Here is a 20,906-nt window from a genome sequence, read left to right as displayed (position 1 = left end):
TGGGACTGGCTGGGGTTAAGGCATGGGGACTGGCTAGCATTAAGGCAGGGGCACTGGCTGGGGTTAAGGCTGGGGGACTGGGTGGGGTTAAGCCATGGGCACTGGCTGGCATTAAGGCTGGGGGACTGGCTGGTGTTAAGGCAGGGGGACTGGGTGGGGTTAAGCCATGGGCACTGGCTGGCATTAAGGCTGGGGGACTGGCTGGTGTTAAGGCAGGGGGACGGGGTTTCCAGACAGCTGGAAGGAGACATCATGGGCCGCTGCCTTATCCTATTCAACGTGCGTGTGTGTGTACCTTCAGATTAAAACAGTCTGCATATCTTTCATTGTTTTTCAGGGAAACTGTATTCATCCAACTAGCCTTGTAGTCAAATACGTATTCCTGACGTGTGTAATAATGTTTTTTAGGTGTGTGATAATTAAATTGTCAACTAAGTGAAAGGAATGTTTTCCATAGGCACAAGTGGAATACATAAATGTAACGGAGGTAGTTTGAGGTGGTTAGCTGGAGGTTATTAATCATCAATTGGACCTTTTGTTTTCCTCAGAATGCTGAAAGGAGTCCAGAGCAGAATGTGTTTATCTTTCTGAAAATGTAATGATTATCCTTGTATCCTACTGACAGCGTTTTATTTTGTCTCCGTCAGGGGGAATGTGGGAACTTCATCCGTCTGATCGAGCCGTGGAACCGAACCCACCTGTACGTGTGTGGAACAGGGGCATACAACCCCATCTGCACCTACGTGGACCGCGGACGCAGGTCCCAGGTAACCAGAGACAAGGTCACACTCCTGTTCTCCCCTCTTTCAGAGTCAGATCTGTCAATCAACCCGGGGTCAAAAAATCTCATTCCGCTCCTTGTCTGTCCTTGTCATGGTCTGTTCTCTCATTTTCTGCTCCCCTTTTCACATTGATTTGCTCTATCCATGGTCTGGTGAACCCAGAGAAAGGCTCATATTGGTGCTTTTCCATTGAGACTTAGTGGGCCGCTAGTGTTTTATGGTAATGTGAACTCTATAGTGTAGTGACACTAAAGCCTTGTGGTGAGCGGAATCAACAACCTCTGCATCATTCAAGACTGTTGCTTTGTGAGTAGGTGTTAAAGTTCACAGTTAGCCATTGTTATGTAAATGAAAGCTAAAAAGTACCCAGGGTCTTGCCTCTAAGTGAGAGCAGGTCCGCCAGAGCCATGGCCCAGTGAGACACAGGTGCCGGCCCAAGTAGACGGAAACAGAAAAGTCTGGGCCTTTTGATGTTAAACACTGGGGTCAATTCTCATTGGAAATGCCACAATAGATAATGAGCTCTTCACAGATGGTTAACTCTCCTTTATTCTGGCAGTTTGTGTCACACTGTTATAGTGACTCCTATTGGAGAGACAGCTAACTGCCACCATAGGAAGCTAACCGCCAGCTAAAGTACTGCTGGGAAGAGAATGTTGACAGTGTATCTAAAACAACCAGTACTATCTTCTCCTACTAGCGGCTGTCTCCTCTCCCCCCTCACCTGTTTATGTGTAGTGTTCTGACCTGTCTGGGAGGCTCTGAAAGGCCATCATTACCGATGGAGCCTCTCATCCATCATCAGCCTTGTAACTCACCCCCTCCATCCATTCCTCTCTCTGTTCCTCCCTCTCTCCCTCATAGACCAGCGGCCATCAGAGATGCAGCAGCTGCCGTCCCCAGTGTACACTTACTGTTACTATCCTGCCTGTTTAGTCTCAACGCTTCATTGCAATGCTTAGGTTTCAATGTACTGGCCAGTCATCCCCTTGACATTCATCTTCTCCCCCAGGCCCTGCTAGCTACATTTCTTGAACTGTAAAGGTTTTCATTGGGTAAATTTAGAGCTGTAAACAGAAACCATTTGTTTGGAAGTTCTCCCAGTTGTCATTCCAAAGGCCTCACGCGTGTTGAGTCCTCAGACAGCTCCCAAGGTTTTCCAGATATTACCTCACGTCTTCACTGAGTTCACTTTACTTTGAGCTCCTTTTCTGCTTTTCACCCAAATGGGTCCTCTTTTGTCTCATTTGTCTTTTTTATGTTGCTGAACCTTGTGTCTATGTTTTCATTTGCATGGCATGGGATGTTTTCTGTATGTATTTGGCAACCTAAATAGCTGCGGATTCTGAAACTCATCCATATTGATTTATTCACGTCACTGAACTCTCTCTAGCGTGCTTCGCTTGACATAGTTATTTTTTGTTACTTTTGGGTTCTCTTCTCATTGATTCTCATGGGGTGGCAAGTAGTCTAGCTGTTAAGAGAGTTGGGTCAGTAGGTGAAAACTCTGTCTGTAACCTTGAGTAAGGCAGGTAACCCTAACTGCTCCTGTAAGTCGCTCTGGATAAGAGTGTCTGGCAAATGATTGAAATGTACATTTTTTTAAATGTCATAGAGTCCACTCTCATTTCTTCTGTTGTGGTCATGGTTGTTTTTCGGTCATGGGTCTTTCTTTGAGCTTTTTCTGTTCTCCTTCTGGTCAACTCTTGGGTTGATTTTTCCACAGAGTTTCAGTTGGTTTTGGGTTGTCCCTTCGGGTGCAGTCGATGGGACCCTCGTGGTAATCGCGTGGCACGTGTCCTCTTTTTTAGGCTCTCTACCTGCAGGCGCCCCAGTCCGGAGGGAGGACCAGCCGGGCGGCAGACTTCAGCACTACGGCAGGGCCTGTGGAGCCAAAGGTGGGCCTACGGCCGAGGGGTGGCTACTGTAGCAAGGGGCTGGGGTCTAGGACCTGGGCAGAGGGGAGTCCACTGTAGCAAGTGGCTGTGGTCTGGGCTGAGGGGAGGCTACTGTAGTAAGGGGCTTGGGTCTAAGACCTGGGCCGAGGGGAGACTACTGTAGCAACGGCTGGGCTCTGGGACCTGGTTGAGGGGAGGTTACTGTATCAAGGGACTGCTGTTTGGGAGCTTGGGAGGCTACTGTCGCAAGGTCCTGGGGTCTGGGACCTGGGGAGGCTGCTGTAGCAAGGAGCTGGGCAGAGGGAGGCTACTGTAGCAAGGGGCTGGGTTCTGGGACCTGGGGAGGCTACTGAAGCAATGGGCTGGGTTCTGGGACCTGGGGAGGCTACTATAGCAAGGGGCTGGGGTCTGGGACCTGGGGAGGCTACTGTAGCAAGGAGCTGTGACCTGGGCTGAGGGAGGCTACTGAAGCAAGGGGCTGGGTTCTGGGACCTGGGGGAGGCTACTGAAGCAATGGGCTGGGTTCTGGGACCTGGGGGAGGCTACTGAAGCAATGGGCTGGGTTCTGGGACCTGGGGAGGCTACTGTAGCAAGGGGCTGGGGTCTGAGACCTGGGTCAGGTGCCCATCTGGTGTCTGAGAGGCCCTGTCATTATGTACAGCCTGTTGACATCCAAAATGGACGCTGCTGATTATGGTGTGGAAGAAATGGGGTGTTAAAGATAGAGATTATGGTGATATGGTCACAGTTCAGTAGTAGAAAGGTCTTAGTCATAAATTAAGTTGGTCAGTGTAACCAAGTCCTGTTCTTTACAATCATTAACATCCATGGGCTGATTTTTGTGACCCCAAAGGCCTACTTTATAAGGGATTTGACTGTACTTGGCTTACAAATCATCTTGGCAACTAGAATATTGAGAAGTAAGCTGCATATGAATATCAGCCAACTCATTCAAAGTCATGCAAGAAAGATGTGGTGGAAGACAATGGCAAGATCCATTCTAATGTGTACCACAACAAGTCATAAAAAAATACATTTTAACTTCTGATTCCCCTATAAAATATACTGTAAAAATTGTGCAATAAATGCATTTCTTACAAATGTAGAGATCCTGATTCACCCCTGTTGCTTGCAAAACAAAAGAATGCTTTGTAAATGTACTGCCTTCAGTGTTGGGAGCCATTCTGGGAGGGTGCCTACAACTAGTTGAGTCATAGACACCAGGGTATAAGAACACTGTCCAACTCTAACAGCCTAGCTTCACATTAAAACAGTCTGCCTATCTTTCATTGTTTTTCAGGGAAACTTTATTCATCCAACTTGCCTTGTAGTCAAATACGTATTCCTGACATGTGTAATACATTTTTTGTTGTTGTGTGATAATTGTAATTGTCAACTAAGTGGAAGGAATGTTTTCCATAGGCAAAATGAATGATGTTTTGTCTTAGAAAGGCAATCTGTTTAGTTTTTCCTTTACCGTGGCGGAATCACATCATGTATTTCTAATCACATATTCTAAAATGAAATAAGCATTATTATTACCAATCCTCAGGGGTACAGTAAGCTACTTGACACAAAGCCAATGTTGACACAAAGCCAATGTCCTCCTGGCTCGTGGACTTCAGAGCCACCCTCCACATCTCTAACACTAGGAGCATGGTGGATTCGTTTTGGATCGCTCTCCTCATTTTTGCTCAAGCACTCCATTTTTCCAATAACTGGCCTTATACGCTTCATACTCCCTTGCTTAAAGAGAATACATGTGTGTGAGTGTGTGTTTTACATAGATGTCTGGTTCAGCACACTAACACAGCATTTGACAGACCTGTGCTTAGAAACAAGGACACATATTTGTGCACCAAGTACCAACCTTTATTGGGATGACTCATGTACTGGAGGCAGCTCTGCAGGGTAGTCACTAGCTGGTATAGCCACACAGTCATACAATCTGATTTTAAACCTAACCTTAACCATAACCTTAACCACACTGCTAACATTATGCCTAAACCTAACCTTAAATTATGACCAAAAAGCAAATGCTTGTTATAGGGCATATATTGCAAATGTTGACTTTGCAACCCACCCATCTAGTAAAAATCACTCAGCTCTGCCTCCAGGACAAGACTCATCCCAATAAACATCAACCTGCATTCCCTATATATCCTCATGTGTCTGTATTACATTATGTAAAAACCAAATCACTTGTAATACATAAATAAGGCCTGAATCAACTCTGTGTTCTCAATGGAAACAACATAATAATTGATGTTGTTTACATATTTAATTGTTTCTGCACTGTCCTCACTTTATCCCTACCTATATGTACTTATCTATCTCAATTACCTCATATCCCTGTACATTGACTCGGTACTGGTACCCCGTGCATATAGCCAAGTTATCATCAACTCGGTACTGGTACCCTGTGTATATAGTATAAAGATATCATTACTTATTGTCTATTTATTCCATGTGTTATTATCTTTCAATTATTTTTCTATTATTCTCTCTACATTGTTGGGAAGGGCCCGTAAGTAAGCAATTCACTATTAGTCTACACCTGTTGTTTTACCAAGCATGTGACAAATAACATTTGATTTGCTCTCTATTACAGGAATATATCTTCCGTTTAGAGCCAGGCAAAGTGGATTCGGGGAAAGGAAAATGTCCTTACGACCCTAAACTCAACAGCGTCTCAGCTTTGATCAGTTAAGTGCCTGTTCACCTCTTCTCTCTCAGGTCACTTGTTCCAATATTGGAAGAATTGAGTGTCTTTGTTATTGAAACAAAAGTGTTGTTTCCCCGTCAAGCTCTATTCCTCTTCCCCCCGAAAGAGTCTTTGTGGTCAGTCCAACCCCTGTGGAAGCTATTACCTAATACAGTATCTATCAATGCACAACTGGCAAGTCACACTAGATCTTGTTCATTCAAATACTTCTGCCTCTTTTAAAACCGTTTTCTCTTCAATTGTAGTTACCCTGTGATGATGTAAAAAATTCCATTGTTATACTATTCTCATAATCATAAAAGTATACTGAAAAGTGAATTGCTGTATTGAGAAGTATTCATCTAAGTACTGCACAGTATATTTACTGTAATTCGGGGATAAAGGGAGTAGCATGTGTCGGTATGTAAGTTCCCATATCAATAGGTGGTCTGGTGTTGACACCAGCTTGCAGACAGTTGGTCAGACTTAGCAGTTGACCTCTTCCTCTCTGGCATGGCTCCACTGACCTCCCAGCCACCCAGGGTGTGTGACACTTCCCATGACCCCGCTCTGTGACTTCCCATGTCATTCCACACCTAGAGCTGACCGGGGCGGAACTAACTAGCATCCACTTACTGTAGCAACTCAGCTGCTACATAACTGACCTACAACACAGCCAGTCATACCACACAACGCAGATGCAAAACAAGGAATTCTCCTCTTATACGGGGGCTTTCTATGTACCTCTCTTGACCCCAGTTTTTCTGCCATGTTTGGTCACCTTGCCAACCCACCCCAGTGTGAAGGGGTTCGATCTGATGGAATTATAGAAGGAAAATACTGTCTTGTCTTTAGGGAGATCTGTCAACACTCTAAACAGGTCCCATACTAGGGCAGCACCTGCTCACTCACACACTCAGCCACAAGCAACTGGTGGCGGGCATTTCCCAGGCCTCCACCCCACACTGCTTACCATGACCAGACCAGGGCCAATGACTACATCCCCACATCCTGCCCCAGGTCCCCAGTGTCTGCCCTGGGATCTCCCTCCCTGCTGTCCTGCCTGACCCTGGCCACCAGCTGGCACTACTGTTGGTTATGTGGAGGGGAGGGGTACCATGTGTTATTGTCCTACAGAAAACAGGGCCATATCGTCATAACAAAGGATGGTAGTCACGAATCACCCATGGTTTACCTCCGGTCAACCGATAGGTTATTGACTTTCTATAACATTCCATTGATCTCTTTCTCTCTGATTGACAGATGGGGAGCTCTACGCTGGGGTCTACATTGACTTCATGGGGACAGACGCGTCCATCTTCCGTACTCTAGGGAAACAGACTGCCATGAGGACGGATCAATACAACTCCAAATGGTTAAATGGTAATGTCTCACGTCTCATCCTGACAGACATCATCTCTCTATGGCATTTGTCTTTATATTTCCATCATGTATCAGTTGATTCCTCAGTCTCTACATTCCTGTTCTGTCTCATAGCACCTCTGTATGTCATACTGTTTATATGGTCCAAGCCTCTAGTTGTTTCAGCCATTAAAAAGTCAACAATGCCTATCAAATCAATACAGTAGGAAATGTTTTGTCACGTTTGTGCTGTAGCCAAGTCTTTTATGGTTCGTTGGCATGCCATACATGTCTGGTAGCATTTCATGTCTGGGATGTATGGCATGACAATTAATTATATAAGAGTTGGCAAGAGCATATTGGCTGCCCTACCTCAAATACCTCGTACCCCTGCACATTGATCTGCTACTGGACGCCCGTATATAGATCCTTTCTTGTGTATAATTATTATTATATATTTTTTTATCTCTGCATCATTGGGAAGGGCTCGTAAATCAAGCATTTCACGTTAAAGTCACACCCTTCGGCGCATGTGACAAATCCAATTTGATTAGATGTTTTATTTTGACGAGAGTGTACACGTAAGTGCTGCTGGGTGGGTGTGTTTGGGAAGTCGGTGTGTTTGGGAAGTCAGTGTGTTTGGGAAGTCAGTGTGTTTTGGAGATCAGTGTGTTTTGGAGGTCAGTGTGTTTTGGAGATCGGTGTGTTTTGGATATCGGTGTGTTTTGGAGGTCAGTGTGTTTTGGAGGTCAGTGTGTTTTGGAGGTCAGTGTGTTTTGGAGATCAGTGTGTTTTGGAGGTCAGTGTGTTTTGGAGGTCAGTGTGTTTTGGAGATCAGTGTGTTTTGGAGGTCAGTGTGTTTTGGAGGTCAGTGTGTTTGGGAGGTCAGTGTGTTTTGGAGATCAGTGTGTTTTGGAGGTCAGTGTGTTTTGGAGGTCAGTGTGTTTGGGAGGTCAGTGTGTTTTGGAGGTCAGTGTGTTTTGGAGGTCAGTGTGTTTGGGAGGTCAGTGTCACCATTGATTAGTAGGGCTGAGTCCACTGCAGGAGGTACTCCCCATCCCCACTTGAGTCCTGTTCATCAGTCCCAGGGCCACACTAGGACATCCTTATCCATCCTGCTTTCCCCATAGGGGTTCATATATCCCACCCCCAACATGGCCTACCCCCCATATGAGTCTATGTACCTCCCCCCCACCCCACACCCCACATGGTCAGCCCCCCATATAAGTGTACCATCCCGTAGCACCCACCTCCGTTATCATGAAGTGCTTTGAGAGGCTTGTCAAAGGCCACATTACCTCCTCCCTCCCCGACACACTTGGCACTCTACAATTCACCTACCGCCCTGATTGATCCACAGACAACACAATCGCCATTGCACTGCACACTCTCCTCACCCACCTGGACAAAAGGAATGCATATGTCAAGATGCTATTCATAGACTTCAGCTCAGCCTTCAATACGATAGTGCCTTCTTAGCTCACCACAAAGCTCACGGCCCTGGGACTGAATTCCTCCCTCTGCAATTTGGCCCTGGACTTCCTGATGGGCCACCACCAGGTGGTGAAGGTAAGCAACGTCACCTCCTCGACACTGATTCTCTACACAGGGGCCCCACAATTGTGCGTCCTCAGTCGCCTCCTGTACTCCCTATAAACCCACGACTGCATGGCCTCACACAGTTCCAACTCCATCATCAAGATGGAGACGGTCAGAAACTTCAAGTTCCTCAACATGCACATCTCTGAGAAGCTGGAATGGTCAACCCACACGGGGAATGTCGTGAAGAAGGCACAACAGCGACTCTTCAAACTCAGGATGCTGAAGAAATTCTTCCTGTCCTTGAGGGCCCTCACAGTGTTCTACTGGAGCACCATTGAGAGCATACTGTCGGGCTGCATCACAGCCTGGTATGGCAACTGCACCGCTGCGGACTGCAAGGTGCTACAGAGGGTGGTACACTCTGCCTAACGCACCATTGGGTACACTGCCTGCCCTACAACACCAGGTGTCGCAGGAAGGCCAAGAAGATAATCAGGGACCTCAGCCACCTGAGCAATGCCCTGTTCTCCCCGCTTCTCAGACGCAGACCGTACAGGAGCATCAGGGCAATAACTTGAAGACTGGCCAATAGCTTCTACCCCCAGACCATCAGGCTGCTGAATAGCCAATAGGCAGCTACCTGCTCCCCCTGTCTCCATCCTGCCCCCAGACTTCCGACCCTGCCCCAGCCCCCAATGGACATTTATCACTGTTACAACGTAAATATGTATATATTATTATTTTTTATTACTGTTTTATCATTCACTTCTTACTTCCCCCCCTGCTGCTCCCCTTATGGGCATTCCCCAACAGATTCTTACCCTGCCCCTACCACCCAATGGTAATTTATCATTGCTACAGTTGTAAATGTGTATATATTATTATTATTATTATTATTATCTTTATTTTGTCTCATTCACTTCTCTTTTCTTATTTTTATTTTATTTTGACCTGTGCTGTTGGAGCCCGCAGCATAAGATTTTCACTGTAACCAGCAGTTCCAGCTGCATCCCTGCATCCCTGTGACTAATGAACTCATCTCTGACCTATTCTATGTACTCCCCCATCCCACCCCCCACATGGTCTGCCCCCATATGGATTGTGTCTGTTGCAGCAGGGAGGACAGGATCAGTTTGATTAGTCCAGCAGTGCCCCCTAATCAGTGAGCTATCATGAGAAGAGAGGTTGATGCCATATTGTGCTCATTCAGTGAGATTAATAAAACTGATTTGGAATGTAGTGACGTACTCAGCTTGAGGCCTCAACTGACTCTCTCTCTCTCTCTCTCTCTCTCTCTCTCTCTCTCTCTCTCTCTCTCTCTCGCTCTTTCTCTCTATTTTCAGATCCCATATTCATCAAGGCACATCTCATCCCAGACAGTGCTGAAAAGAATGATGACAAGCTGTACTTCTTCTTCCGGGAGAAGGCTTCAGAGATGGGCCAGAGTCCCATGGCCCAGTCCAGGATAGGCAGGATCTGTCTGGTAAGTGGCCACACAACCACATTATCTCCAAATGTTTTCTTACTGCAATTGTGAGGGTTTGTCTCATATTGTGACCTCTGAGCCTGCAAACCCAGTACCCTGCTACTCCTGATACTGAGACATCCCCAGAGTAGAGGGGTCTCCTTGGAAAATCCCCTTAAACCATCGCTGCCCCCACTTCCTCAACAGCCAATGAGGAGTCTAAGAAAACCAAACTAAAGGGAATGCTTATTGTCCCCTGTGATATTCTGTTGGAGTGGGAGAGTTTGCCTTTGGCCTCCAGTATATACACATAAACACACATACACATAACACTCTCAGGGTAATGTTGATCTAATGATGTACGTATCCAGTGGCTGCAGTGACTCAGAACGTTGTTTACCCTTAGAGGGGGTCAGAGGGTAACCCTGTGCTGTGTGCAAACCTTCCCCCTCTTGCTGCACGTCTCCTATGGGACCGTTGGGACATTGGTCCTGTCTGTCTCTGGATCCTAAGCCACTGTCCTCAAATCAAATCAATGTATTTATAAAGCCCTTTTTACATCAGCAGATGTCACAAAGTGCTTATACAGAAACCCAGCCTAAATTCCCAAACAGCAAGCAATGCAGATGTAGAAGCATGGTGGCTAGGAAAACCTCCCTAGAAAGGCAGGAACCTAAGAAGAAACCCAGAGAGGAACCAGATTGTGAGGGGTGGCCAGTCCTCTTCTGGCTGTGCCGGATGGAGATTTTTAAGAGTACATGGCCATTAAAGACAGATTCTCTGATGACGCCCACTGGAAATAACACTACTGTCGTAGATACAGTATACGTACAATGCATGGTAGAAAGAGTGCACGCGTTGATACAATTTCAGAGTACATCAAATTTTAGTGTAGGAGCTACAAAACAATGGAATATTCTAACCTTTGCATGATGTTCAGTAGCATATTACTCCAATATAAATTGTTGCATAAATAGCATTCTATGATTTTTCACGTGAACATTTCATAATGAACACGTTTCGTAATGTTTTGCAAGGATTTCTGGGCTGTGAATAATTTTCACTGGGCTTCACCTCCCTCCCCATCTCTCTGTAGGGGCAGGCGTCTGTCCACAACAGATGGGGTGGATAGACTGACCCACAGATCTGATGTTTCCACTCTCAACTTCTCTGTAAGCTAGTGTTGGCTGCTAGTTGTCTGTATCAAACAGCTGTTGGTTTGAATCTGTGGATCGGTCCACTTGTGTTTGTCTCCCCCCTGCAGAATGATGATGGTGGACACTGCTGTCTGGTCAACAAGTGGAGCACTTTCCTGAAGGCCAGACTCATCTGCTCTGTGCCTGGGGTAGACGGCATAGAGACCCACTTCGATGAGCTCCGTAAGTAGGCATCATTTTCCAACAGTGGTATAGCCTAGTTGTTATGTTCTTACTGTAACTTCACAATTTTCCTCAAGCGTTGTCCTACTCCTCTGTTCCCTCAACTGTTAGACACTAAACATAGTCCGCTCCACTCCACCTAAAAGCGACAGCGTGTAAAAGGACCAACCATCAGTTCAGACCCCACTCTCTGTAATCTGTAGTATCTCTGTCACATCTGAGTTCTTTTGAACCGTTCCAAACTGCACTAACGCATATTACGCACTGCAGAAAAACATTTAAAAAACAACACTGTCAACAGTTTAATGAAATATGTTTGGTTGTGAAAACATGTTACTATCAATGTTCCTGAACAGATTTCACTTTGTTTCGCAAACTAAGCACTGGGTAGCTGCAGGAACTGGGTTGGAGAGCCCGTGGCATACAGAGTGTGGGCGGAATAGAGCTAGAGGCTTTCTACTGCTACTATATTTATTTCTCAGATGCTAATATTATGCACATTACTCCGCTGTAAAACCAGAGTAGCCTACCTGGCATGATTGAAAAAGGAACCACAGGAAAGCGCCGAATACAACACCTTACCGTGAAATGCTTACTTACAAGCCCTTAACCAACAATGCAGTTCAAGAAATAGAGTTAAGAAAAAATAAATATAAATAGGTCCTGGATGGCAGGAAGCTTGGACCCAGTGATGCACTATTTGAGTGCATATGAATGATGTCTTTTTACCCCGCCTGCTGTTCCTACCTATTTGATGATGGCCATTTTAAATCAAAACAAATTTCAAATATTAGTAAAGGCGAGATTCAATTGAAAATAGTCTGATGGATGACAATGTTATCACTTAATGAGAGAACAGCATGTGCAGCCTGAGGCAAGGAACTGAGCACAAGTGTATTTTATTAGACTTTTTCAAATCATCAATATAGTTGCATTATGCAGCCCATATGTTTTGATTTCTAAGACATTAAGGTTTGTATTATTCACAACTAAAGTCGTCAAATTACTCTAAATTTAGCGTATAGGATCTGTTTCAAATGATCACTTTTACACTCAACATAGCCACTTCATATGCGCACTCGCTCAGGAATGGGAAAAATATCCTTTCTATTTTATTCAAATAAGTTAAATTACATTGAACAAAAATATAAATGCAACATACAACAATTTCAAAGATTTTACTTAGTTACAGTTCATTTAAGGAAATCAGTCAATTTAAATAAATTAATCTAAAAATATATGTATATATACAGTTGAAGTCGGAAGTTTACATACACCTTAGCCAAATACATCTAAACTCAGTTTTTCACATTTCCTGACAATTAATCTTAGTAAAAATTCCATGTCTTAGGTCAGTTAGGATCACCACTTTATTTTATGAATGTGAAATGTCAGAATAATAGTAGAGATAATGATTTATTTCAGCTTTTATTCCTTTCATAACATTCCCAGTGGGTCAGAAGTTTACATACACTCAATTAGTATTTGATAGCATTGCATTTAAATTGTTTAACTTGGGTCAAACGTTTCGATTATCCTTCCACAAGCTTCCCACAATAAGTTAGGTAAATTTTGGCCCATTCCTCCTGACAGAGCCAGTGTAACACTTTTTCAGTTCTGCCCACAAATTTTCTATAGGATTGAAGTCAGAGCTTTGTGATGGCCACTCCAATACCTTGACTTTGTTGTCCTTAAGCCATTTTGCCACCACTTTGGAAGTATGCTTGGGGTCATTGTCCATTTGGAAGACCCATTTGCGACCAAGCTTTAACTTCCTGACTGATGTCTTAAGATGTTACTTCAATATATCCACATACATTTCTTACCTTATGATGCCATCTATTTTGTGAAGTGCACTAGTCCCTCCTGCAGCAAAGCACCCCCACAACATGATGCTGCCACCCCCGTGCTTCACGATTGGGATGGTGTTCTTCGGCTTGCAAGCCTCCCCCTTTTTCCTCCAAACATAACAATGGTCATTATGGCCAAACAGTCTATTTTTGTTTCATCAGACCAGAGGACATTTCTCCAAAATGTACGATCTTTGTCCCCATGTGCAGTTGCAAACCGTAGTCTGGCTTTTTTATGGCGGTTTTGGAGCAGTGTTTTCTTCCTTGCTGAGCGACCTTTCAGGTTATGTCGCTATAGGACTCATTTTACTGTGGATATAGATACTTTTGTACCTGTTTCCTCCAGCATCTTCACAAGGTCTTTTGCTGTTGTTCAGGGATTGATTTGAACTTTTCGCACCAAAGTACGTTCATCTCTAGGAGACAGAGCACGTCTCCTTCCTGAGCGGTATGATGGCTGCATGGTCCCATGGTGTTTATACTTGCGTACTATTGTTTGTACAGATGAACGTGGTACCTTCAGGCGTTTGGAAATTGCTCCCAAGGATGAACCAGACTTGTGGAGGTCTACAATTGTTTTCTGAGGTCTTGGCTGATTTCTTTTGACTTTCCCATAATGTCAAGCAAAGAGGCACTGAGTTTGAAGCTAGGCCTTGAAATACATCCACAGGTACACCTCCAATTGACTCAAATGATGTCAATTAGCCTATCAGAAGCTTCTAAAGCCATGACATCACTTTCTGGAATTTTCCAAGCTGTTGAAAGGCACAGTCAACTTTGTGTATGTAAACTTCTGACCCACTGGAATTGTGATACAGTGAATTATAAGTGAAATAATCTGTCTGTAAACAATTGTTGGAAAAAATACTTGTATCATGCGCAAAGTAGATGTCCTAACCGACTTGCCAAAACTATAGTTTGTTAACAAGAAATTTGTGGTGTGGTTGAAAAACTAGTTTTAATGACTCCAACCTAAGTGTATGTAAACTTCTGACTTCAATTGTATATACAGTACCAGTCAAAGGTTTGGACACAACTACTCATTCCAGGGTTTTTATTTATTTTTACTATTTTCTACATTGTAGAATAATAGTGAAGACATTATATACAGTACCAGTCAAAGGTTTGGACACAACTACTCATTCCAGGGTTTTTATTTATTTTTACTATTTTCTACATTGTAGAATAATAGTGAAGACATTAAACTATGAAATAACACATATGGAATCATGTATTAACCAAAAAATTGTTAAACAAATCAAAATATATTTGATATTTGAGATTCTTTATGACAGCTTTGCACATCTTGATGACAGCTTTGCACTCAAGAGTATATAAACTTCCTGTTTCCATCACAACTGTCTTGTTTTTATTATTTATATATACAGTTAATTCGGAAAGTATTCAGACAGCTTGACTTTTTCCAAATTTGGTTACGTCACAGCCTTATTCTAAAATTGATTAAATCGTTTTTTTCCCTACACACAATACCCCATAATGACAAAGCAAAAGCTGTTTTTTAGACATTTTAGAACATTTATTTTTTTAAATACACTGGAGTAACTGGAGCATCAGCGTTTGTGGGTTCGATTACAGGCTCAAAATGGCCAGAAACAAAGAACTTTCTTCTGAAACTCGTCAGTCTATTCTTGTACTGAGAAGGCCAGCATCCCGGAGTCGCCTCTTCACTGTTGACGTTGAGACTGGTTTTGCGGGTACTATTTAAAGAAGCTGCCAGTTAAGGACATGTGAGGTGTCTGTTTCTCAAACTAGACACTCTAATGTACTTGTCCTCTTGCTCAGTTATGCACCGGGCCTCCCAATCTTCTTTCTATTCTGGTTAGAGCCCGTTTGTGCTGTTCTAGGAGTGGAGTACTACACAGCGTTGTACGAGATCTTCAGTTTCGTGGCATTTTCTCGCATGGAATAGCCTTCATTTCTCAGAACAAGAATAGACTGACGAGTTTCAGAAGAAAGTTCTTTGTTTCTGGCCATTTTGAGCCTGTAATCAAACCCACAAGTGCTGATGCTCCAGATACTCAATTAGTCTAAAGAAGGCCAGTTTAATTGCTTATTTTATCAGTACAACAGTTTTCAGCTGTGCTAACATAATTGCAAAAGGGGTTTCTAATGATCAATTAGCCTTTTAAAATTATAAACTTGGATTAGATAACACAACGTGCCATTGGAACACAGGAGTGATGGTTGCCTCTGTACGCCTATGTAGATATTCCATGAAAAATCTGCCGTTTCCAGCTACAATAGTCATTAACAATGTCTACACTGTATTTCTGATCAATTTGATGTTATTTTAATGGACAAGAAATTTGCTTTTCTTTCAAAAACAAGAACATTTCTAAGTGACCCCAAACTTTTGAATGGTAGTGTATATCTGAAATATCACATTTACATAAGAATTCAGACCCTTTATTGAAGCACCTTTGGCAGCGATTACAGCCTTGAGTCTTCTTGAGTATGACGCTACAAGCTTGGCACACCTGTATTTAGGGAGTTTATCCTATTCTTCGCTGCGGATCCTCTCAAGCTCTGTCAGGTTAGATGACAAGCGTAACTGCACAGCTATTTTCAGGTCTCTTCAGAGATGTTCGATTGAGTTCAAGTCCGGGCTCTGGCTGGGCGACTCCAGGACATTCAGAGACTTGTCCCGAAGCCACTCCTGCATTGTCTTGACCGTGTGCTTAGGGTTGTTGTCCTTTTGGAAGGTGAACCTTTGCCCCAGTCTGAGGTCCTGAGCACTCTGGAGCATGTTTTCATCAAGGATCTCTCTGTACTTTGCTCCGTTCATCTTTCCCTTGATCCTGACTATTCTCCCAGTCCCTGCTGCTGAAGAACATCCCCACAGCATGATGCTGCCACCACCATGCTTCACCGTAGGGATGGTGCCATGTTTCCTCCAGATGTGACGCTTAGCATTCAGGCCAAAGAGTTCAATCTTGGTTTCATCAGACCAGAGAATCTTGTTTCTCGTGAGAGTTTTTAGATGCCTTTTGGCAAACTCCAAGGGGGCTGTAATGTGTGGTTTTTGTTCTGACATGCACTTTCAACTGTGGGACCTTATATAGACACGTGTGTGCCTTTCCAAACCATGTCCAATCAATTGAATATACCACAGGTGGACTCCAATCAAGTTGTAGAAACATCTCAAAGATGATCAGTGGAAACAGGATGCAGCTGAGCTCAACTTAGAGCGTCATAGCAAATGGTCTGAATACTTAGTATGTAAATAACGTCTTTCTTTGTTTTATTTGTAATACATTTGCAATAATTTCAAAAAATCTGTTTTCGCTTTGTCATTATGGGGAATTGTGTGTAGATTGATGAGGGGAAAAATATTTAATCCATTTTAGAATAAGGCTGTAACGTAAGAAAATGTGGAAAAGTTAAGGGGTTTGAATACTTTCTGAATGCACTGTGTATATATATATATGTGGATTTCACATGACTTAGAATACAGATATGCATCTGTTGGTCACAGATATCTTTAAAAAAAAAAAGGTAGGGGTGTGGATCAGAAAACCAGTCAGTATCTGGTGTGTCCACCATTTGCCTCATGCAGTGTTACACATCTCCTTTGCATAGAGTTGATCAGGCTGTTGATTTTGGACTGTGGAATGTTATCCTACTCATCTTCAATGGCTGTGTGAAGTTGCTAGATATTGGCGGAAACTCGAACGCGCTGTCGTACACATCGATCCAGAGAATCCCAAATGTGCTCAATGGGTGACATGTCTGGTGACGATCCCGTAAGGTGAAGAAGCCAGATGTGGAGGTCCTGGGCTGGTGTGGTTACACGTGGTCTGCGGTTGTGAGGCCGGTTGGACGTACTGCCAAATATTCTAAAATGACATTGAAGGTGGCTTATGGTCGAGAATTGAACATTAAATTCTCTGGTAACAGCTCTGGTGGACAGTCCTGCAGTCACCGTGCCAATTGCACGCTCGCTCAAAACTTCAGACATCTGTGACATTGTGTTGTGTGACAAAACTGCACATTTTGAGTGTCCTTTTTATTTTACCCAGCACAAGGTGCACCTGTGTAATGATCATGCTGTTTAATCAGCTTCTTGATATGCCACACCTGTCAGGTGGATGGATTATCTTGGCAAAGGAGAAATACTCACTAATAGGGATATAAACAGATTTGTGCACATTTTGTGCACGTAGAACATTTTAGAGAAATAAGCTTTTTATGCGTATGGAAGATTTCTGGGATCTTTCATTTCAGCTCATGAAACATGGGACCAACACTTTACATATTGCGTTTATATTTTTGTTCAGTATATATTCTTCTTACTATAAAATTATATAATATAAAATAATGGCATGGAATTTATAAACATATATTGTCCGCTAAATGATCTAGATAATGGACTTATTGTGATGTTGTGTATATTAAATGGATTTATTAGACTTTTTAAAATGTTGATGTTCCCAAGACGTGCATCAGCGGCTTGTATGCTGGAGGCCTGGAGATGCTAAACGTGTTTATGTTAATGGTAAATTACCATGAGACCGGCAGTCATTTGCGTGACATTTACCGGCTGACAAAATGTTGTGACCACCACAGCCCTAATTGAGAGCCTAGCTGATGGAGAGTGAAAGTATCGATGTGACCCCATGACCCGGCTAATAGAAAACAAGAGTGTATATGTATCTGCTGACAGATTCCACATGCACCACAGGTCTGGGATCAGGTTGCCTCAGTAACACAACAGTGGAAGTGCTGAGAGTAGAGGTGTGTGTAGGTGTCTAGGGAGGACTGGTAATGAGGCGCAGGGCTTTAAGGTCTGTCTCTGGATCAGCCAGGGGGGCGCCCTGCAGGGTTAGAGGGATCATCCCTGCCTGTCACTCACATCTCTCCTCTCACATGACTGATAGCTCACCATCTAAGGAAAACATCAGTGAAATGCACTGTGTTGAGGAAGTCTGACTCTGAGGAGGCTTGAGCACTCTCCTTGAAATGATCATGAAAACTAGTTATTAGTAGGACATATTTCATTAGCGGTCCAATGCAATCACAATAACTGATGGGATTTTGTTTTATTGCAGGTCATTTGTTTTTACTGCTGCCATCAATCATTACTTGATTGTGTTTGTTATATATTAGGCCTGTAGCCTAGTGGAGGCTCATTTCAGCCTTAGGCTGAGGGCTGTGAACGACCAGTTGTTTTGATACAGCATGACTACCCAAACCACACACTTATGTTCAGCAGTACTCAACTCTTACTCAATGTCAATGTCTATTTTTCTTACTTCTCTCGTCTTCCGTCAATGTCACCGCCTCTTTAACAGTCCCTCCTGCAGGTCAATAGGTTTCCCTCAGTCTGAGAGCAGTCTGGGACACACTCAGTGAGGTCATACTAGGCTTGTCACCGCTGAACATACAGCTATCCATCACACGTCTGTCTAAGTGACGGATGTCTAAAGTCTCTATCATAAAGATGGAATGTCAGAGGGGAAAAACAGTGTTGGTTGTTTGCAGTAACGTCTTTGTTGTTGTAATATCGCAAACGGACGTGGCAGTTTCACCATTAAGGATTCCAGCTTAATGGTGGAGCCCAGAAGAGGCATCTGAGGGGGGCTGAGAGGGGGTGGTGAGAGGAGGGCTGAGAGTGGGACTGAGAGGGGCTTTCAAACAATTAAGGAGCAAGAACAAATATAGCGATTCTAATGATAAGCCTAACCGTCTTCTGGTAGATGGAAAGGCTTTCCCATAAACCTTCTCAATAAAATGTTAACTAGCTACAAAGTAGTCTATGTCTACCTGGCAGAATGATATCATGATTATTTCCATCATTCCAGTGGCCATTTTATTTTGCTACTCCATTCTCATGTACTACAGAAACACTACAACCAAACAACAGTGCTAGATGGCTGTACTACAGAAACACTGCTAACCAAACAACAGGGCTAGGTGGCTGTACTACAGAAACACTGCTAACCAACCAACAGGGCTAGGTGGCTGTACTACAGAAACACTGCTAACCAACCAACAGGGCTAGGTGGCTGTACTACAGAAACACTGCTAACCAAACAACAGTGCTAGGTGAATGTACTACAGAAACACTGCTAACCAAACAACAGGGCTAGGTGGCTGTACTACAGAAACACTGCTAACCAACCAACAGGGCTAGGTGAATGTACTACAGAAACACTGCTAACCAAACAACAGGGCTAGATGGCTGTACTACAGAAACACCATTATCCAAACAACAGGGCTAGGTGAATGTACTACAGAAATACTGCTAACCAAACAACAGGGCTAGGTGGCTGTACTACAGAAACACTGCTAACCAAACAACAGTGCTTAGATTTTTCCCAGACCTCAAAAGCGGTCTCCTGATTTAAGCCTTTTTATGGACTTAGAACATCAAAAAAAAAAATTAAGTGTCACTTTGAGAGTAAAAACCTGAAAAAAATTGGGAAAATCTGAATCCTGTGAATTTCTGACTCAGTTGACAGCCTCATTTATCTGTTTCAATAGTAGGCTTATTATTAGTTTACTTGTACAGCTTGGTTTGGCCTGAATGTGAATAACCAGTATGGGATTGATCAGTTTAGGTCATTCAGAGTGTATGTCACTGTTTCTCCGAATTTCTCACACAGGGCTCCTTTCCTTCGCCTGGAGGGCCGATTGGGAATTTCTGGGCAAAATTAGACTATTCCCACTTCTCCAGGCACCACTACACCACTAGAGTCAGATGTTGAGGATGTCTTGGCTCGAAAAGGAGAAAGGATCCAGTCTTCTTGTCTTCCAGGCCAGCATGGGAGCTATGTACAGTAGAGTCTGGAGAGAGAGAGGCATGGGGGGAAAGAAAGAAAGAAAGAAAGAAAGAAAGAAAGAAAGAAAGAAAGAAAGAAAGAAAGAAAGAAAGAAAGAAAGAAAGAAAGAAAGAAAGAAAGAAAGAAAGAAAGAAAGAAAGAAAGAAAGAAAGTTGGCAGGATTCCAGACAGAATAACTTGTCTGTCAGAAAAAATGAAAATTAATGTGTGGGTATTGGGAGTTTTATTGCCATTTCAAAAGTGTGATGGGGAAAGGACAATTTGGTTTCTGGTTCATTTCATAGTTATGTATAGTATTACAAGTGCAGAGCCCCAGAAGCCAACTCTTTTCCTTCCAGTCTAAGGTTTTTTACCGTTCACCATTATATTTCTCATAGTCATCATTCTTGAGCAATGTGACTTCATTTTGACTACATGTTTTTCTGTGTCACAAAGGGAGTCATGTGGTTTTTATTTGTGTTTGCTTTTGTAATGCTTTGCAGTCGGACAGGTCCCCAGGGTAGAGAGCATATACTTTTTAAGTGCTGTGCAGTCAGATGGGTCTGAAGGGTAGAGACCATACACCATCTTTTGGTAATGCAGTCATTACACTCATCAGACAGACAGACAGACAGACAGACAGACAGACAGACAGACAGACAGACAGACAGACAGACAGACAGACAGACAGACAGACAGACAGACAGACAGACAGACCCTATGTGAATGCACATTGTCACATTTATCTACTGTAACATATAAAACTTGTGTCTCAACCCAATTTTCAATTGAAGGTTTTTTTTTCTGAAAACGCTGTATCCACCAATTTTCACATTTGTGTTTTTTCATCAGAAACTATTATTTCTCTGAGAGTGAGGCGGATATATAGCATTTTGTAAAAAAACGAAACATGATTAGTGATAGATTTTAAACAAATACTTGTCTGTCATTGAACAACCCCATGCCATGATTAGATAGTGAAAAAACACACCGATCTCTTTCATAATTTCTTTAAACAATAAAAGCTAATTTACCAATATTTCGGAAAATGTATATATAGCGTTTTGGAATGAAACTCCAACTATTGAAGTACATTATGCTGCATTCGTTTTCTTCATGATATAAATGGTAATTGTATAATC

The 20,906-nt window shown here is 43.2% G+C and overlaps 1 protein-coding gene across 5 annotated transcripts in view; it reads left to right on the top strand.

Moving 5' to 3' along the window:
- Positions 1-20,906, top strand: part of LOC106565988 (semaphorin-3F) — a 115,626-nt gene that overhangs the window by 84,563 nt on the left and 10,157 nt on the right. For 3 of the 5 annotated variants that reach the window (XM_014133727.2, XM_014133728.2, XM_014133726.2), the window contains exons 5-10: positions 648-767; positions 2,594-2,680; positions 5,292-5,385; positions 6,648-6,767; positions 9,632-9,771; positions 11,018-11,132. In XM_014133727.2, coding sequence (XP_013989202.1) covers positions 648-767; positions 2,594-2,680; positions 5,292-5,385; positions 6,648-6,767; positions 9,632-9,771; positions 11,018-11,132 — 676 coding nt within the window. The remainder of the gene's footprint in view (positions 1-647; positions 768-2,593; positions 2,681-5,291; positions 5,386-6,647; positions 6,768-9,631; positions 9,772-11,017; positions 11,133-20,906) is intronic. The other 2 variants (XM_014133730.2, XM_014133729.2) reach the window with 1 other exon arrangement.

The sequence above is a fragment of the Salmo salar genome, chromosome ssa12 (assembly GCF_905237065.1).
Source record: "Salmo salar chromosome ssa12, Ssal_v3.1, whole genome shotgun sequence".
Classification (NCBI taxonomy): Eukaryota; Metazoa; Chordata; class Actinopteri; order Salmoniformes; family Salmonidae; genus Salmo; species Salmo salar.
Note: the sequence above shows the minus strand (reverse complement) of the source record. Positions and strands in the feature narration are given on the sequence as shown.